The sequence below is a fragment of the Pelodiscus sinensis genome, chromosome 2 (assembly GCF_052426305.1).
Source record: "Pelodiscus sinensis isolate ZL-2025 chromosome 2, ASM5242630v1, whole genome shotgun sequence".
NCBI lineage: Eukaryota > Metazoa > Chordata > Testudines > Trionychidae > Pelodiscus > Pelodiscus sinensis.
In genome coordinates, this window is record NC_143053.1 from 5016741 (window position 1) to 5036899 (window position 20159).

The 20159-nt window shown below is 50.0% G+C and overlaps 1 protein-coding gene across 4 annotated transcripts in view; it reads right to left on the reverse strand.

Annotated features, from left to right (window-relative positions):
* RHPN1 (rhophilin Rho GTPase binding protein 1) overlaps nt 1–20159 on the reverse strand; it is a 64747-nt gene that overhangs the window by 4391 nt on the left and 40197 nt on the right. For 3 of the 4 annotated variants that reach the window (XM_075920002.2, XM_075920003.2, XM_075920004.2), the window contains 5 exons: nt 19062–19181; nt 7171–7365; nt 5972–6048; nt 3094–3240; nt 1310–1468 (listed from right to left, as the gene is read on the reverse strand). In XM_075920002.2, the coding sequence (XP_075776117.2) occupies nt 1310–1468; nt 3094–3240; nt 5972–6048; nt 7171–7365; nt 19062–19181 (698 nt within the window). The remainder of the gene's footprint in view (nt 1–1309; nt 1469–3093; nt 3241–5971; nt 6049–7170; nt 7366–19061; nt 19182–20159) is intronic. The other variant, XM_089776142.1, reaches the window with a different exon arrangement.

Consider the following 20159-nt stretch of genomic DNA (forward strand, 5'->3'; position numbering starts at 1 on the left):
ACCACAGTAGCAGGAGAATAAACCCCAACATGTTGCTGAAAGTCAAACTTCAGGGCCTGATGTGCTGAAGCGTGAAGCCAACGGGGAGCTGAGCGCTAGGGGTGATCAAACCCTGACTCAGTGGAGAGTGAAGTTACGGCTCCCAGGAAGGTCCCTCTGCACTCCAGCAGGGCCACTGACGCCTGGTCGACACAAAGCAGCTCGTGTTAATGCAGTTACGTCAGCGTACACAATGCAGCCATGGAAGGGGATGCCTAGGCCTAGTGGGAGATCAGCGCTGTGGTGATCCATCCCCCAGGGGGCCATTTAGCAGGTCTTTACTAGACCCGCTCAATTGACTGCTGATAGGCATCTCATTCTGGTAGAGTCAAGAGCTAAGAGATGTTGCTGGGGGAGTTTCTCCCATTTACCCCACCTCAGGTATGTCAACATTCACATAGTCTCTTCCCCCCACCGGGCTGTGGGAGACGGAGCAGTCAGTGCTTAGTCCTGGTCTCCTGCTCCCTAGGCCAGATAGTCACATAGCTGGAATTGCGTGAATGACGTTGTCATTGCCAGGTAGCGTGGACCTGTCCTCAACGCCCACCCACCTCATAACGTCCATGAAAGGCAGAGGGCTTATCTCAGCACAGCTGGGGCGATGCAGACACGGTCTTACTGGCTCCCCACTCCCAGAGGAGCTGCTACCTGGGCTGCCTGCACCCAGGATCCCACCTCAGACAGCCAAGCAGCCCAGGCCAGTGCCCACTCATGGCAGTGAGGAGGGGGGCAGAGACAGGGCTCAGCCCCTCCCCTCCTGTGGCCCTTCTTCACCACTGGGCAGATTTGAACCCAGGACCTCCGGAGCTTAGTGCAGGGATCTCTACAGCTTGAGCTATAAAGTCAGCTGGCTCCTGGCTCAGGCTGTCGAGCTCCCTTGCTCTGGTCTCTCGCTGTGCGCGGTCTAAGTGCCACTCCACGGGACAGTGACACACTCTAGGTGTGTGGTTGCATAAGCACTCCTGGGGAGGACGTGAGCCGCCGCCAAGAGCAGGGTGGGGTCAACAGCCTCCATGTTAATTACTGCCGGGGCTGTAACGGGACCTAACCCAGGTTGGCTTAAAATGTGCAGTGTCGACATGCCCTTGTGGCAGATCCCGTTGGTGACCCATGCATCCTCGCTGCCAGCCTCCACTCCCCGAAGCAGTAGCCTGAGACACACAGCAGCACCCCGCTCGGGTTGACCTCAGCAGGGGTCTCGCTGCCGGCCCTAGCTCTGCCGATCCACAGGGGCTCGTGAGGGCTCAGATAAAGCAGGAAGGTGAATTACAACGTTCTGCCCGTCGGAACTCCGCAGGGTTACCACGCCAACGTCCACACCCGCTTCTCCGACGCTCCGCAGCAGCTGCACCACCTCGGCGTGCTTGGCCCATCTGCAGTCCTCGCCGTTCACTGAAGCGATGTAGTCGCCTTCCTTTAGCCCAGCTTTCTGCAAGAGAGCACAGAGGTGCATGCGGCCACGCGGAGCCTGGGATCTCTCAGCAGCACGACAGCTCCCCAGACGCACACGGTCAGAGCCTCGGCATCTCCCTCCCCAGAGGTCGTTCCAGCCCAACCCTAGAGTACCGAAGGAGTCCCCCAGGGTGCAGAACGGAGATCCACAGGCATCGCAGGGGCTGCTGCAAGATCTGGGCTTGGTCTGGCCCAGCAACGCACGGACACAGCTGAGTAGTTCCCAGCTACTTCAGCGGGCAGCTGAGGCACGTGCCCAAGGGTCTGACTCGCCTGGGGCCACAGAGCCCAATCCAGCACTCAATGAGGCCAATGGGACGACGCCCCTTGGCTACAACGGGCACCAGGTGAGACCAGGAGCGAGTACGCAGGACATCAGACCAGTAACGATCCAGTAGAGACAGGCACGTCTCTGGTACCTGTTTGTGGGACCCCCTATGTGGCCCCCACGAAAGGCTATTCCTTTGAGAAGCTCTTCTGCCCACGTGTGACTCCTTATGGCCATTTTCTCCCACAATCTGGGCCATTTTTCCTCACCGCCTGCCAGTCCAAATTCCTTTCACACCCTCCCCCCTGCTCCATCTCCCCCCCTCCACCCTCAACTTCGGCTTCCAGCCATCCCCCACTCACGTTCTGTGCTTCCCTCCCTGGCCCTTTGTCCAATCCCAGCATCTCCAGCCCCCACCGCAAGCCCCATGTCTCTTGGCCCAGTTTCAGTTCTTCCCATGGCTCCACATGCACGGTCTCTTCTCCTCCCCCACGCTGCTTCTTAGTCATCTGTCTCATCCCCAGCTCCCAGTCTCAGCTGCCAATGTCCCTCCTCCCACCCACCATGCCAGCCTCCAGTCCAAGCGTCTTTCCATCCCCATGGCTCCTTGCTCCGGTATCTAACATAGTCCCCAAGAGCCAGTTCTAGTCCTCTCCGCCTGCGATGCAAGCGGCTGCCCTCCTTCCCACGGCTGACACGTTACCCGGGGCGACACTGAGCACAGGTCAGTCTCCTTGCTCTCCGTTCTGGTTTCTGAACCTAATACAGCCCAGAGTAGCCAGCAAATGCAACTGCAGGGAAAGTCCCATGCTTAGTGTGGACAGAATCCTTGGGGAATTCAGCTGTGATTGTCTAGTGACTGCTGAGCATGTGCCAAATGGGATTTTTTCCCCCAAAGACTTGTAACTCAGGCAGATTTGGGAGGATCTCCAGGAGGACGATGAAGACCCACCCCAACACAAAGGCCAACCCCCTGCCAAATGTCAAGGGTCTGCTCCAAAGCACGGAGGCGCTAGAACTTCCCAAAGAAAAAAAAAATAGTTTCCAGACGTTGTTTACGTGGGCAAGCCGATGCATTTGTCCTCTGCTTGTTCTCAAACAGCTCAACCACTTTGTCTGAAGAGGGGTGGGCGTGGGGGATTCAACTGGAGATTGTCCCCCAGCATAGGAACGATCAGCCCAGGCGGTTGAAGATGGGGAAGCGGGAAGCAGCTGGAATACAATCTCACTAGGAAATGCCAGGCACCCTGAGTCAGAGGCAGTGCTAATAACCGGCTGCGAACGCGCGCCTCCTGCAAGGTGCGACGGGGACGAGGGACGCGTTTGCTACTTACCGCCGCGCAGCCGCCTGGGATCACGGCAGCAATCAGGACGGGGGAATCCCCTCGGAGCGTGAACCCAAAGCCGTGTTCTCCTCTGACCAGGCGGACTTGCCGTGCAGGGCTCCACTGGTTTTTGGCTGAAAAGACTGACAGCGGGCCCTGGGCACACAGACACACGACGGCATGTTTCAGTGCGGCCGTGAGCTCTGCAGCCCAGCCCTAGTCCCCTGCCTCACAGCGCTCCCGCGGACGTGGAGTCACTGCCCAAGAAAGAGCCATGCTTGGTCATTTGTGCTCCGCGGACAATCCGGGTTTGTGCCCACCAAGAATCCACGCTGACTACACGTCAGAGTGACTGCAAACTTGTGGCCATTCAAAAGGCAAGGAAGGAGTTTCGGATTGGCACTGCTTAACTAAAGGACACTCAACCCATTCCACAACTTTCAACCCGCTTCTTGAGAGGACGGAGGCAAGATCTAACCACCTAGAGCATCTGCCAGACCCTGGGGCTACGTCTAGATTGCATCTCTTTTTCGTAAAAGGGGTGCAAATTAGACGTATCGCAATTGCTAATGAAGCGGGGATTTAAATCTCCCCCTTCATTAGCATAAAAATGGAGCTTTGCCGGAAAAAAGCGCCAGTCTAGATGCGGATCTTTCGGAAAATAAAGCCTTTTCCAAAAGATCCTTTATCTCCTATTTTAAGAGGGATAAGGGATCTTACAGAAAAGGCTTTATTTTCCGAAAGATCCGCGTCTAGACTGGCGCTTTTTTCCGGCAAAGCTCCATTTTTATGCTAAGGAAGGGGGAGATTTAAATCCCCGCTTCATTAGCGACTGCGATACGTCTAATTTGCACCCCTTTTACAAAAAAAGGATGGGAATGTTCTCAAATTCTAGGGCATCTGGGGCTAGATTCAGACCTTCAGCCAAAATTAAAAGAAAGCAAAGACACAAATCTACTTCCCCTTGGTGCGTAGAACTGACTTTCAACTCCCTCCCATGGGAACAAAGCAGGGGAGGGGAAGGGGGGCTCTAGGTCAGGATTTTAGCTGGAGAACTGCAATCCAGCTAGGGTGGTTTTCATCTTCCACTGCTTTCTGGAACGCCAGCCCAGGGGGTGCGCACGTGGGTCCGAAGCAGGGCACAGCGACAGCTCTGTGCCCTTACAATCAGATCCCGCTTCCAGTGCAATTAACGGCACAGCTTCCCTTGACTCTAGCCGGAGTAGGATTGGGCCTTCCTTAAGGGCACCCTGACTCCTCAGCTCTCGCCATCTAGCTACCCAGGGTGCAGATGCCTGAAGTATTCTGCTGCTCTACAGTCCTCCGAAGCTACGTGCCACACACATCCTGGGCACCCTGCACAAACGGCTCCACGAGCAGCTGGCAGTACTATGGGAATGGGAGCAGAGGATTCCCACGGTATTTTTGCCGGCAAGTTAAAGAAGTATGGCTTGGATGGAGGGGTGGATAGAAAGTTGGCTAGATGGCCTGGCTCAGCAGGTAGTGCTCAACAGCTCGATGTTTAGCTGCCAGCTGGTATCAAGCAGAGTGCCCCAAAGGTAGGTCCTGGGGCCGGGCTCAGTAACGAGCTGGATGCAGGGATGGGTTGCACCTGGAGCAAGTTTGCGGATGACACGAAGATAGGGAAGCGGTAGATACGCTGAAGGGCAGGGATCGGGTCCACAGTGATCCAGACATATTGGAGGATTGGTCCAAAAAAAAAAATCTGATGAGGTGCAGTGAGGACACAGGCTACAGGCTGAAGAGCGACTGGCTCAGTAGCAGTTTTGCAGACCATACCCTGAAGATAACAGCGGACAACAAGCTGGATAGGAGCCAACAGGGCGCTCTTGTTGCCAAGAAGGCTAATGGCGTATTGGGCTGCATTAATAGGAGCATTGCCAGCAGACCGAGGGAAGTGATTGATGTATTTGGCTCTCGTGAGACCACATTTGGAGTATTGCATCCAGTACTGCCCCCCCCCCCCCCAGCTCCTTTACAGAAAGGACATGGGCAAACAGAGTCCAGCAAACGGCAACGAACACGATGAGCGGACTGGGGCACATGGCTTATGAGGAGAGGCTGAGGGATTTGAACTTGGCTTAGTCTGAGGGGGGATTTGAGAGCAGCCTTCAACTACCTGAAGGGCAGCTCCAAAGAGGATGGAGAGAGGCTGTTCTCAGGTGACGGATGGCAGAACAAGGAGCAATGGGCTCAAGTTGCAGTGGGGGAGGTCTAGGTTGGATATTAGGAAAAACTCTTTCCCTAGGCGGGTGGGGAAGCACTGGGCTGGGTTCCTTAGGGAGGGGGTGGAATCTCCATCTCTAGAGGTTTTTAAGGCCTGGCTTGACAAAGGCCTGGCGGGATCCTGCTTTGAGCAGGGGCTTGGACAAGATGATCTCCTTAGGTCGCTTCCGATCCTAATCTCCTAGGATCTGCTATTAGGGATGAAGGGAAGGCAAGCGCACGAGGTCAATTTCCAGCCGGGTAACAGACAGGCTAGCTCTGATCAGCTCATACTGCAGCCGAGCGGCGGCAGCACGGGTGGTGGGCCGGGCCAGTCGCCCCTATCGCAGCCCCACTCGGGACAATAGGAACTTACCCGTGCCACCCCCCAAGCTGTGTTCTTAGCACACTGGCTGAAAGCTGGCGAGCACACGTCTACCTGGGCTGGATGTTGCACCTTCAGCTCGCACGAGACGTGACAGGCTGCCTGGAGCGGCACAGTCACATGGCCTTGCTCTTGGGGCTGCTCAGAGCCCCACCCACAGAGCCTCGAGAAGATGCTACACGCAGTGGTGCCCCAGGGGCTGGGCTCCTAGCAGTTACAGCACTGGGGTGGGTAGGTCCCAGGTACCAGCCCGTTTCCTCTCGTCGGCGTACGTACCAGTCTATGGAAGATGTCGGTCACCTTCACCTGGGGGAAGTTGGGAGATTTTATCTCTGGTCTCTGATTGGTTTTGGCTAACGAAAAAATAAAATAAAATAAGCACATAAAGATGATGTTCCTTGGTTGCACAAATGAACCAGCAGCTGATGCTTCTGTACAGCTCTACTGGCCAAGCAGACCCAGCTGACCAATACGGTCTCGCTGTTTCTCTAGACTCCCGCGTCTGACTGCATCCATTGGTTCCTTTTTGCCTTATGCTCAGATTGTAAGCTCTTTGGGGCAGGCACCTCTTTGATCTGCGTTTGTACCATGGGGGCCTGGCCAAAGACTCGAATTCTGAGGGGCTGAGGTAACAGAGTAATATCACCAGGACAGCAGCAGCATAATCAGTAGAAAAGCCCCACTCTGCTCAAGGGGAGGGATAGCTCAGTGGTTTGAGCATTGGCCTGCTAAACCCAGGGTTGTAAGTTCAATCCTTGAGGAGGCCATTTGGGGCAAAAGTTTGTCAGGGATGGTACTTGGTCCTGCTGTGAAGGCAGGGGACTGGACTCAATGACCTTTTAAGGTCCCTTCCAGTTCTAGGAGATAGGCAATCTCCATTCATTTTAATTTAACATGGCAGGCCCAGGCTCCCAGCTGGTGTCAGTCAAGCTCCATTTCAGTCCATGGGGCTGTGCCTGTTTACTGCAGCTGATGGCTTGGCCCACAATGTACCCCACCCCATAACAATGATTCAGGAAATTGCCATGTAACACGTATTAAACTAACCAGCTGATCTGAGTGGTCCTGTGCGATCACTATGTGATCCTGGGCAGACCACTGTTCCCTTGCACTGCAGTTCCTCCCCCCACACCCCGTAAAATACCTCACATAACCACTTAAGGGGTGAGATGTGGGAGAGGGAGGAAATGGAGCTTCGTGTTTATGAAGCGCACCCAACTTCTTGGATTAGCAGTGCCACAAAAATGCCAATTCTACTCTCATCCTACAGGATGGAGGAAAGGGCTGGGTTTCACACCACATTCTGAGCTGCAGAGGACGTTAATAACGACACGAACTCTCCCGACACGGCTCCTCAAGCCCACATGCCTGTTTACTTCCAGAGGGGATAATCAGCATTAAGAGAGAAGGAGCCCGAAGGATCAGAGACCCAGAACAAAGCCCATGGTGCTCCCTCTGCCCTGAACACCACTTACGATGGATGTCCGGGGCATCGCCTGTTTCGAAGAAGTCTTCCTCGTGATCGATTTCCGAGTATCTGCTCAGCGAGCGCTTGTGAGCGAAAGAGAGGACCTCCTGGAGGATGTCCATCTTCCTCAGGATCTTACACAGGCTGTGGATCCTCATGGCTTCCTCGTGCTGCATGATCGCTTTTTTCAGATGAGCCTTGCCTATGAAGTACAAAATCCACAGCTCACCCCTTATTGACACGGGACAGATCATTCATGTTGCAGCACCTGCCCTCCAGCCCACTAGCAGATCAGCAGAAAGCAGACCCAGTAGCGTCACTGCTGCTTCTGGCGAGCTAGCTCAATCGCAGCTACATCAGCAGGGACTGTACAGGCAGCGATCACAGCTCCCCAATGCAGCACAGATCTACCCATGCACAAAATGCTCCTTATCTGAGTGGAGGTAGCACCAATCAGGGACTTGCAAGCTTCACTTCTGTGGCTCACAGGAGTAGCTGTGCTCAGTGGGCCTGGGCACTAACACTGGATTTTCACTTTAGTTCTTTACTGGCATGGGGGTTCCCCCTCTCCCAACACGCAGTGTTATTGCCCAGCCCAATGGGGGTTTGGTTATAGTTGAGGGTGCATCATCTAAGATCTTCTATTGCCAAACAAGAATTGGGCTCTTTAGAGGAGGAACTGGGAGGACTTCAGGAGCTTGGACAAGGAGTTTAGATGTTCAGAAGGGAGTTAAGAACCTAGTCTGCCCTTAAACTGTGACTGTACGAATACAGATGCAAAGAATCAGGTTTCCTGTGATTGGTGATAAACCAAAATAGATACAGGTTGAACCTCTCTGGTCCAGCACTCTCAGGACCTGACTGGTGATGAATTTTCCAAACCACAGGAGGTCAATGTTGTCTAGCAGCATTACCAACACCTCCCTTGCTTACTAGGCTCTTTGAAACAAAAAAACAGGACTATGTAGCACTTTAAAGACTAACAAGATGGTTTATTAGGTGGTGAGCTTTCCTGGGTCAGACCCACTGAGGAAGTGGGTCTGGCCCAGGAAAGCTCACCACCTAATAAACCATCTTGTTAGTCTTTAAAGTGCTACATAGTCCTGTCTCTTGTTTCAGCTACACCAGACTAACACAGCTAAGTTTCTATCACTATTCTACATGCTGGGCTTTTTGAGACATTCAGGGCTAAATGAGAGCACAAAACACAGAGCCAGAACTTGGGGCTGCGAACAAGCTTTATGGAACTGCGGAAAATTTGGCCATACCTGTGATAAGTGGACATTCGGCTAGCTAAAATCATGCTGGGCCATGGATATTGTCTGACCAGAGCGTGCTGGATTAGAGAGATTCAACCTGTACTCTTTTGACGACTATTTTAGGATAGCTGCAGTTTAAGCACACAAGATGGGAGCGTACACGCGTGCAAATCCAGAGTAATTCACTGGATTAAGAGAGCAGAACCAGACATACCAGATTCTGTGCCATACATTTCTCAGAGGTGAATATCTGTGCTGGAGGATCTTAACAAGGTAAGAATCTTTAGGCCTTGTTCATTTAAGTAAGAATTTTTATTTCCTATCTAACCAGTCAATCTCCATTAAAAATACACACCACTGGCCATGTATTGAGAGCCCCTTTGAAATACTTAGATTCTTGAATACTGGCAGGAACTTAGTTTTGCAAATGCTATGAGGGACATCTTGCTTTTTCCTATGATGTACAGAAACACACAGGGATGATCTATCTGGATTTGGAGATCAAAGGGTTAGTCAACAGATGATGACAATTAATACACAAGCCCATGCATGTTCTGAAAGGTTCTCAGATAATTAGGTTGCTTTCTAATTAAATCGTTACATTGGGACGGGATGTTCTCTGGGGTGGAGGGAGACTATGTTATGTTTGAGAACTATAGTCAACTGTCTAAGCAGGCTTTTCTGCCCAGAATATTAATTAGCTGAAGATGGTGTACTGACTGCTGACTACACGCTGTAATAGCTTAAATAGCGGGTCTAAAAAAAAAATCAATGGTTTTTAGACTTATTTGTGGACCCCTAAAACATTTTGATCAAAGAACCGGATCCCTTTGGAAGTCCTAGGCACAGTCTGCAGATGCACAGTGGTCCATGAAACACAGGCTGAAAACCACTGGTCTCAATGCATTGACGTTCTAATCCCCTGTGCCACAGAGGAGACAGAAAGAGGGACCTTTCCGTGGATCTGTTTTACCCTCTGCAGGCTGGAAACATACAGGACCATAAATGATCTGGAGAAAGGGGTAAGCAGTGAGGTGGTAAAGTTTGTGGATGATACCTAACTGTTTAGGATAGTCAAGACAGAAGCAGACTGTGAGGGACTCCAAAAAGATCTCACCAAACTGAATGATTGGGCAACAAAATGGCAAATGAAATTTAATGTGGATAAGCGTAAAGTAATGCACATGGGGAAAAATAACTCCAACTATAAGTACAGCATGATGGGTGCTAATTTGGCTATAACAAATCAGGAAAGAGATCTTGGAGTTATCGTGGATAGTTCTCTGAAAACTTCCGCACAGAGTGCAGCGGCGGTCAAAAAGGCAAATAGGATGCTAGGAATTATTAAGAAAGGGATAGAAAATAAGACCCAGAATATCTTACTGTCCCTGTATAAAACTATGGTACGCCCACATCTTGAATACTGTGTACAGATGTGGTCTCCTCACCTCAAAAAAGATATTTTGGCCTTAGAAAGGGTTCAGAAAAGGGCAACTAAAATGATTAGGGGTTTGGAATGGATCCCATATGAAGAGAGGTTAAAACAACTGGGGTTTTTCAGTTTAGAAAAGAGGAGACTGAGGGGGATATGATAGAGGTCTATAAAATCATGAGTGGTGTGGAAAGGGCGAATAAAGAAAAGTTATTTGTTAGTTCCCTAAATAGAAGAACTAGAGGACATCAGATGAAGTTAATGGGTAGCAGGTTTAAAACTAATAAAAGAAAGTTCTTCTTCACACAGCGTGTAGTCAACCTGTGGAACTCCTTGCCAGAGGAGGCTGTGAAGGCTAGGACTATAACAGAGTTTAAAGAGAAGCTAGATAATGTCATGGAGGTTAGGTCTATAAAAGGCTATTAGCCAGGGGATAGAAATGGTGTCCCTGGCCTCTGTCAGAGGCTGGAGAGGGATGGCAGGAGACAAATCGCTTGATCATTGTCTTCGGTTCACCCTCTCTGGGGCACCTGGTGCTGGCCACTGTCAGCAGACAGGACACTGGGCTAGATGGACCTTTGGCCGTTCTTATGTTCAGAGACTGGTGTCTCATTTTCCATTTTTTATGAGAGAATTAAACAGGGCCAGCTTTTCTGAGAAAAACGCATTCAAGCCAGATGGGAGCTATGTTGATTTACACCAGCGGGGAGCGAACTTGATGGAGCCATGCACCATCTTACACCAGCTGCAGATATGGCCCCTAACTCTTAGCAAGGGGTCATCTGGAACACAAGGGCGCTGTTTTGGGAGGGTGAGAAGGAGGGGGGCAGCAGCTGCATGTACCAGGACTTGGCTTGTTTTTCATCCCGTTCCTTGGACTATCAGGGAGCGAGGGGAAAGTACTTACATTCGGTGATTTACTCCTCTGCCCCCTCCTTTCACTATCCAGGTGAGAGAGACATACACGGAAAGCAAATACTTTCCCCTTGCTCCCTGATAGTCCAGGAAATGGGATGAAAAGCAAGCACAAGACTCTGCCCTGGTTGGAAACTCCACCCTGCTTGGAATAGCTGGTTTGTGACCTCCTGTTGGGAACGCTTAAGGACTCTCAGTCTCACTAAGGTTGAACTTCTCTAGTCCGGCATCCTTGGGATCTAACCAGTTCTAAACCAGAGATTTTTCCAGACCACAGGAGGTCAATATTGTCTAGTAGCATTACCAACACTTCTACTGCTCACTGGTCTCTGACAAGACATTTAGGCTGTGTCTACACTGTCATGATTTTGTGCAAATACTTTTAACAGAAAAGCTTTTCCGTTAAAAGTATTTGCACAAAAGAGCGTCTACACTGGCACGGATGCTTTCGCACAAAAGACATCTTTTGCGCAAAAGCGTCCGTGCCAGTGTAGACGCTCTCTTGCGCAAGAAAGCGCCGATGGCCATTTTAGCCATCAGGCTTTCTTGCGCAAGAAATTAACATGCCTGTCTACACTGGCCCTCTTGTGCAAGAATACTTGGGCAAGAGGGCTTATCCCTGAGCAGGAGCATCGGAGTATTTGCACAGGAAACACTGATTTTGTACAGTACAAAGTCAGTGTTCTTGCGCAAATACTCGCAGCCAGTATAGACAGGCGGCAAGTTTTTGCACAAAAGCAGCTACTTTTGCGCAAAATCTTACCAGTCTAGACGCACCCTTAGAGGTAAATTAGAGCTAAATAACAGCACAGAGAATTGAGATCCAGGACTGGTGGGTGTAAACAAACTTGATGTGATCGCAGGAAACTTGGTCACACCCATGAAAAGCAGACATTCGGCTAACTAAAATCATGCCAGCCCACGGATATTTCCGTACCAGTGAGTTCTGGACTAGAGAGGTTCACCCTATAGTACAACGATAGCAATATACCCAAGCAAGAGGGTTTATATTTCAGAACTAAATGAGGCAAAAGCAGCTAGTAGGGAACAATCCAGACTTAGACGAAAGATGAATTGACCACCAGTAGAGCTTTGCCTCTGTTTTTAATGCTTTCTATTCATAGAAGCCTGAGGTGCACAGTGATCCAAAAAGGAAAGTCAAATCAGATATGATAAACTAGAACTTATGACCCAAGCTTTCTATGTTCCTAATTGTGCCAGGGAGGGTTGTTAGACTAAAACTGAGCTGAACAAGCAAGTGCCCATTTCTTTGGGTTTTTGATAATCTTAGCTTCAAAGGGAACAAGAGATAAGTCTCATAGCTTCCATACACACACAAACAATGATGTAGATATTGGGATAAAGAGTACGCTTATTAAGTTTGCAGATGATACCAAACTGGGTGGGGTTGCAACTTCTTTGGAGGATAGGGACATAACTCAAAATGACCTTAGCAAGTTAGAGAAATGGTCAGAGGTAAACAGGATGAGGTTTAATAAAGAGAAATGCAAAGTGCTCCACTTAGGAAGGAACAATCAGTTCCATACATACAAGATGGGAAGCGACTGTCTAGGAAGGAGCATGGCGGAAAGGTATCTAGGGGTCATAGAGGACCACAAGTTGAATATGAGTCAACAGTGTGATGCTGTTGCAAAAAAAAGCAAATATGATTCTAGGTTGTATCAACAGGTGTGTTGTAAGCAAAACTCGTGAAGTCATTCTGCCGCTCTACTCTGCACTAGTTAGGCCTCAGCTGGAGTACTGTGTCCAGTTCTGGGCGCCACATTTCAAGAAAGATGTGGAGAAATTGGAAAGGGTACAGAGAAGAGCGACAAGAATGATTAAAGGTTTAGAGAACATGACCTATGAAGCCAGGCTTCATGAACTGGGCTTGTTTAGTTTGGAAAAAAGAAGATTAAGGGGGGACATGATAGCGGTTTTCAAATATCTAAAAGGGTGTCACAAGGAGGAAGGAGGAAATTTGTTCCTCTTGGTTTCTGAGGACAGGACAAGGAGTAATGGGCTTAAAGTGCAGCAGGGGAGGTTTAGATTGGACATTAGGAAAAAATTCCTAACTGTCAGGGTGGTCAAATATTGGAATAAATTGCCATGGGAGGTGGTGGAATCTCCCTCTCTGGAGATATTTAAGAACAGGTTAGATAGACATCTGTCAGGGATGGTGTAGACGGAGCTTGGTCCTGCCTTGAGGGCGGGGGGCTGGACTCGATGACCTCTCGAGGTCCCTTCCATTCCTATTATTCTATGATTCTATGAAACCCCCTCGTATAGGGTTCATAACCTGAAAGCCAGGAGTCACCATGCATTTGAAACTTTCAGTAAATCCTAGAAGTAAATCCTGATGTGAAAAGAGCCATATTCAATAGCTTTCCAAAGATCACGGTCCCTTTCTGAACCTGAACTATATGTAGGCAGAGCTGAACTTTTTATACTTTCAATGGATGATACTGGGGTTTAATTTTAAGCATATTTTCTAAAGATTTAAAACTTCAGTTCTGGAAGTTATGGGAAAGATCACACAATTAAAGTATTAATAGGGATGGGCCTGGTATTTACCAGAGCTGGTTTTTACCACCCTGGGAAAACCTAGTTTGTCCCACTTTAAGGCATTTTTTATTTGGACAATTGTTTCATAAATGCATGCTGTATTACACTTGGAATACCTAAAACTACTTGTGGTTACATAAGGAAGCAGAGCCTACAATTAAATTTAGGACTGTATGATAAAAAAAAAAGAGACTCCAGTGGGTGTAATAGCAATAGATGTAATTATACTACAGGTTCAGCCTCCTAAATCCAGGATTCTCTGGTTTGGCAATATCCATGGTCCAGCAGGTCCACGGATGTTGCTGGACCAGAGAGCCCTGGTACCCGGCAGCGTGAACAAGCTGGTAGGCCCATCCCCAGGGAGTCCTGGCCAGGTGGGGCAGCAGCAGGGCAGCCAGCAAGCCCCATCCCATCCCCAGGGGAGTGCAGCAGAAGCGAGGCAGCCAACAAGCCCCGTCTCTGGGGATCCCAGGCCAGGCGGGGGAGAAGCGGGGCTACGGCAGCTGGGGAGCCCTGTCCCCAGGGAGCCCCAGTGGGCCCCAGCTCAAGTCCAAGTCCTGCAGGCTGGAGCCCAGTGGCAGTGGGACCAGAGAGGAGATAGCCACAGGGAGGAGGAGTGTCCTGGGAGGCTGGAGGCAGGGGACCTCTCCTGATCTGGCAAATGCCCTTTTTTGGAAGAGGCCTAGTCCCGAGGGTGCCGGACCAGGCAGGTCCAACCTGCAGCAGACATCAGAATATCTATACATTGCGTTTTGGTATTTTCCTCAGGGAAGTTCTACAAGTCACAAACCATATTTCAGTTTTCAATATTAAATAAACAAACGTCAAACACGTTTGATTACAAGAAAACAATAACGCAGAGCTGTAGGGCTTCAGCGATCAGAGCATGCCAAGTCGCAGACTAGCTCCATTTGGCTATGCAGCGTTCTGCGGCACCAAACTCGGTCTCTTGCTATGGATGCAGCCTATTGCTGAACTGCAATCCAGCATTTGAAAGGTTTTTTCCTGCAGTTGCTGAACTTGCTGGTCACGGATGCAACCGCACCACAAGGTCTAGAAAATCAGATGGAATCTTCAGGAGTTTTTTAAACCCTATTGCAGAGGAAACTTTTTCCTTGATAGTAGATCAGGGTTTCCCAACCTCTGGGTTGGGACCCCAATATGGGTCGCCATTACATTTCAAAAGGGTTGCTAAGTGTCTCCCCAGTTGGCTCTGCTCTCCCTCCCCCCTGTTTTTGAATTGCCTTGGATCACCAAGTCTTCCTTAATTGTCAAAATGGGTCCCCATCTGGAAAAGGTTGGGAACCACTGTAGTAGATGGAAACACTGATTTTGAAAATGAAACTTCTGTCATATTTATAGAAGTATAAGGAAGTTGGAATTTGCTGAACAACTACTGCCTTGAGAAGTCGCATTCAGCTGACCATTTCTTTCCTATGTATTTCAGGAGAAGGAGGTTGGCCTCTCCCTACAGGACTAACTGCCTCACAAAATTGCTTTTGTACTTTTACTCTGAACGGTGGAATATCTTCATTTAGATCCACGCTATGCATGCAACAGCAATGGTTGAGGTGTTACTTTCGAGCGTGTCTAGTGCCACAGCAGCTGGTTTCAACTGACCGATCAATTTCTTTGGCAGTCAGGAAGTTTCTTGATCTTCAAGTTCTGCCCCTCATGATCACACTCAGTCCTAAAATAATGTACTCAATTTTTAACATGAGACTCCAGGCAGGTTCTGGGATTATTCCATTATATATCACCTGGCATTGGGGATTTTACAGATCCTTGGAATTGTTTGAACCTGGCTCCAGGCTGAGGATTACAAAAATACTTCCATAAATCTACAGACATTTCATCACAGCACCTGGCATAAGATCTTGTCTAAAGGAGATTTAGCCATCGTGATGCACATCCACACACAACCAAAGGATCTCCAATTCTCGGTCCAAATCACTTCTCATACTTTGCGGCTTTCTCTCACTGTCAGGTAGCTCTTCACATAACCCTAACAGCTCATTTCCTATTGATGGGGTTTGTCTTACCAGTGCAACATAGTACTTTCCTGTTTTATTTCTTAACCCAAACCATCCCATCAGCTACAGGCCACTCATACATGAACTGGTTTCCCCTAATTCTCCAGTTAGCTCTCGCTGCATCATTGTGCACGTTACTCCAGCAATCTTGTGTTAACATAACTGCCTTTCCATGTAATTCATTGCAGGCCCCCACTCCCAGGCCATCAGTAACTGCATTATCTGCTTTGACTGCAGGGCTGAAGACTGTCTCAGGTGCTATTTGCAGGCTTGTGAAGTGTCTGAAGTCATCAGCTGCTGGAGGTGGAGGCAGGATATTCCCCATCTTCTCCTGATGAGACTAAGTGGAGTAGCCGTGGGATTTCCTCCTGCTGCTGCTGCTTCCTCCTCCTCCGGTATGGGTTAGCCTGCAGTGGGCAAGCGACAGATGAAGGCGGCGAAGGTGAAGGTCTTTGGCTCTGGTCCCTGGAAGGGTTCCCCAACTGTGACAGGACCCAAGGGTCTCAGTATGGCCAGTGCGGAGGGACTTGCATCTACAGAGGTCCATACCAGGACCCTGGTCCAGTGGTGGATTGCACGTGACGTGTAGAAGAGGCCTCGTGAGACTGCGACTGAATATTCCTTGCCCTCCTCTTCCATGTCGCTAGGGAAGGAAGGTGCTGTCCTCTGTTCTGGCAATGAGGATGGCAGTAGTGATAAGTCACATCTAAGGTGTGGGGACTCAAGCTCGTTGGAGACAAACAGGCCTTGGAGGTGGTATCCAGACTCCTGGGGAGAAGGGCAGAGCACCAGCGCATGTATCCATGCTGGAGGGGGTGCATTCTCCTGAGGAACCAGCAGATGGGGCTGAAGACTTGCTCAGTGCTGGACCAGAAATCGGAGCTAGCAGAGATGTGGCTGCTTGTGGTTTTCTCAGTGCCACAATGCCTGAAATTGGCCTGGGTGGCACTGGTTTCAGAGGTCTTGTGTCTCTAGCATGGAGAGATGGTGCCGAGGACTGTAAGTCTGCCTGTATAGACTGTTGGCTGGTGCCTGATTCCCCTCAACTGCACAGCCGCCCATCTGTATCAGTGCACATGACAATTTATTCTGCACATGTGTGTGAAAAGTACGGGGGAACACTCACCAGTGCAGGTATGAGGCACTCCGGAGGAACCTGGGAATGTGCTCCCTATCCCAGGAGGTCACAGCAACCAACCGCACGGGGCTGGAGCGCTGGCAGGAGGCATCTCAGAAGGGAGGTAGCCAATATCTCTGCATCAGAGCAGAGAGGCAACTCTTTTGGAAGGACACTGAACAGAGGTTGGTAGATGAACCGAGTGAGAGGGGCCCGGAGGGGAAATGTCTGAGCTGGGGTCTGAAGTGGGACAGTGGTTTCTCTGTGAGAAGTCGCGAGCAAATGTCCCAGTCTTTTGTGGCCCTGGCAGCGATTGTGATAAGCACACTTCTGTGGGATGTCCCTCAGCCAGGCAGCGAATGCGCTGCGGGTGAGTGACAGCTACTGGGAAGGTGTTTGGGCAGGATACGCACTGCTTAAACCCCAGAGAGCTAACCATAAGAGTGAGGGAAAAGCTCTGCAGCTGGGAAGGGCTGGAAGTGGGAAATAAAATGGTATTATAATCTAACAAGGAGGTTAAGGATTACTTTATTTTTCCCCAGTTTAACCCAGTATTTACCAGCATCCTGTTTTAAGCTACTTTTTAAAGTTAAAGCTTTGTATGCCACTGAAAGCACACTGTCAGAATCACGTCAAAACAAATATCCCTAAACGCTAATGAGTGTTCAAGCAGCACATTTCTTACTTTGCCTGGCTGTAAACTGTGATCCTTACTGATGGGAACAGTCATCATTGTGAGCGTACTATGAAATCCATGGTTCCCAACATTTACCAGTAAACGTAAAGTCAAGTCTAAGGCTTCAAAGCCTAATCCTAAGACCCCTCCAGCTCAAGCTTTGGGATCCAACTCCCAGCTGAATGTGACACTCATCCCGTGAAAGAAGTCCAATTAATTCAGCTCATCAGGCCACTAAGTGAGTCCAATTCTGAAAAGCACCTACACACAGAGCTTTTGCTGGGATGTATTCAGAGTGGGAACTGCTGATGTCAACGTCTGAAGTAGGGATGTGAAAGACTAGTCGATCCCCCCCGCCCCTTGCTGCCTATCAGATAGAGGCAGCAAAGGGAGGGAGGGGGCGGGAAGAGGGGATATTTGGAAGTGGCAGTGCTGCAGTTGAGCCCAGGCTCAGCTGTGTGGCACGGTATGCGTGGAGTCCAGGGTGAGATTCTGCACTGGAGCCCAGGATCAGCTGGGGAGTCCCCAGCTGACCTCAGCTCCAAAATGGCATTTCAAAGCAGCAGTGCAGCATGGAGCCCGGGGTCAGCAGGGGACTCAGTTCCCCACTGACCCTGTGCTCCATACTGCGCTGCTGTTTGAAACGCCACTTTGGAGCTGAGGTCAGCTGGGGACTCTTGTACATTTCAAAGCAGGAACCCCCGTGCAGCCCAGAGTCAGCGGGACTTCCCGCTGGCCCTGGGCTGCACGCAGAATTCCACATTCCTCCTTTGAAATGTACAAGAGCCCCAGCTGGGGCTCTTGTACATTTTCAAAGGAGGAACGTCAAGTGCCTTTCAACTAGTCGATGGAATTTCCATCGATTACTTAACTAGTCAATTAACCGCTAGTTAACATCCTTAGTCTGAAGTAAATGTTCCTGCTTTTGCCTCCAGTTAGTTTCCGAGAGTCAGCCTCGCTAAATATTAGAGAGCTGGATTCCATTCTGGCTCCTGCATCACCAGCAGGATTTGTAACTAAGCTCCAACTACAGAACTTTTATTGTGAACTGTACGCAAGCTAGAAAGAGCCTGGCTTGGCGCACTGATCCTGGGGCACTTCCAGCACTGGCAGTTAGAAAAACTTCTCTGGTGGACAAAATAAGTAGATTTAACACAGCGTCAAGAGAAAAACTGTAGATCCCACAAGATGCTCTCTTCCCACACACACAGTCACTGGGGAACTTGGGTGGGCAGCGGTCTGTTACCATTCCCCTGAAAGCAGCCGTAGTGTCTGCTTTGGTCATAGAATTTCCAAGCAGAAGAGTTAAAGCGACAGAGTTCTTTTCATGGTCATACTGCCCTGAGGCACTAGAGCGGTCTGCAGGCTTAGAAGACAGAACTACATTCAGGCACATTTGAAAGGGTCTTTGCAACCAGAAAGTTTAAAGCTACAAACTTCTTGGTTTTGTTTAACAGCTTAATTTCTACTGCATTCAGTCCATAGACTTCGTTCAAGGAAAAGGGTGAGAGTCCACGCATTTCTCTTGCCCCGGTCTCACCTAATTTGAGGTGTTGAGAAATGACGCAATAACCCTCCACGGCAACTTGCCTAATAAATAACCCCCACAGCTCGCTGGTGTGTGATTGGTAGTTAAAAGTTTGACTACGAAGAGGGAGATATCAGGCATGTTCCCGTCACAGCTTTTCAAAAGAAGCCCCCTTCAAAACACCAACCCAGAAGAGGCAGAGCCGGGGTGAGACGGGTGTTGAATATGGTTTCTCTGTACCCCTTCACCAGCCCCTCGTGGGTGCTGCCCACACCGAGGAAAGTAACGGCATTAGAGGAGACTTTGTGGGCATCAAAGATGGTTTCCTGGCCAATGCCGGACAAGGTTCGCTGTGCCAAGGAAGGATAGTTACCCAGCTTCCTTCGCTCCTCCTGGTCTTGCAGCACAAGACGAAGCGACGGTCCCTCTGGCACAGTGACGTGGAGCTGGACAAAGGCCTTTTCGTGCTCTGCGAGGTCGGCATCAGACACAGCTATGGGATACAAGCAGGGGTACGCAAGCTCAGTGGGAGAGTCGAAGCAAGACTCCTCCATAAACAGCTGGAAACTCCTAAGCAGGTAAGAGAATCTAGACAGCTTGTCTGCAGCAGCTCCTGGATTTACAGGACTCCTATAGTTTGGGGGGGGGGGGGAAGAGAGCATGCTTTTAATTACACTAGATTCAATGTGCTAATGGATCCAAACGCAGGGCAAGGGCAGCCTACAAAGTTACCAACAAATGCTGGAAAAATGTTGAATCTGTGGCCCAGCCCTAGTGTTTATACCACACCCAGAACTGCGGCCTGGGTCTCAATTTCTAAGTTGCTTCTTCAAGCAGGCATGAAAATTTAAAAAAGGTGTCCTAGCTATGTACGCCAAGATCAGAAATACGAGGGCCTGGCTACGCTGCAGTCAGGTGGGACGATCACCACACACAGGCATAGTCACGCTACTTTTGGGCTAGCGACAACAGCAGCAGCAATGGAGTCGAGGCAGCATGGACTAGCCACCTCAGTATGGGCCCGGGGGCCTGGGCAGAGCTGGACTTGGGAGCTGGCCCAAGACACCGCTGCCCTGTGGTTGCTTGAGCTAGATCCGAGCACAACCCTGGGGAGGTGGAATCAACCGAGTCTCACCACAAGCCCTGCAAGAACCTGGTATCGGCTGTTCAGTTTGTTTCCACTTTTCTTTTTGGGGAGGAGTCCTGGCCCAAACTGCGAATGACTATTCTGTAATGCTTGACCTTCACCCAGACCTAGACAGACTCGTCTCCTCTGTAGGCAGTAGGGGCTGCTCATGAGGAATCGGGAGGGCTCCTGGACTGACCGCTCCCGTGTTCAGATGGCCTGGTTCTTAAGAAGGGCTTAAGAAACAGACAAACGAAGAGCATCAAGCCCCCGGTTCCCTACAACACTGACTGGAAGCTGCCGGGGAAGCCAGGCCTACGCCATGCTGGCTTTAGGGACGTGGAT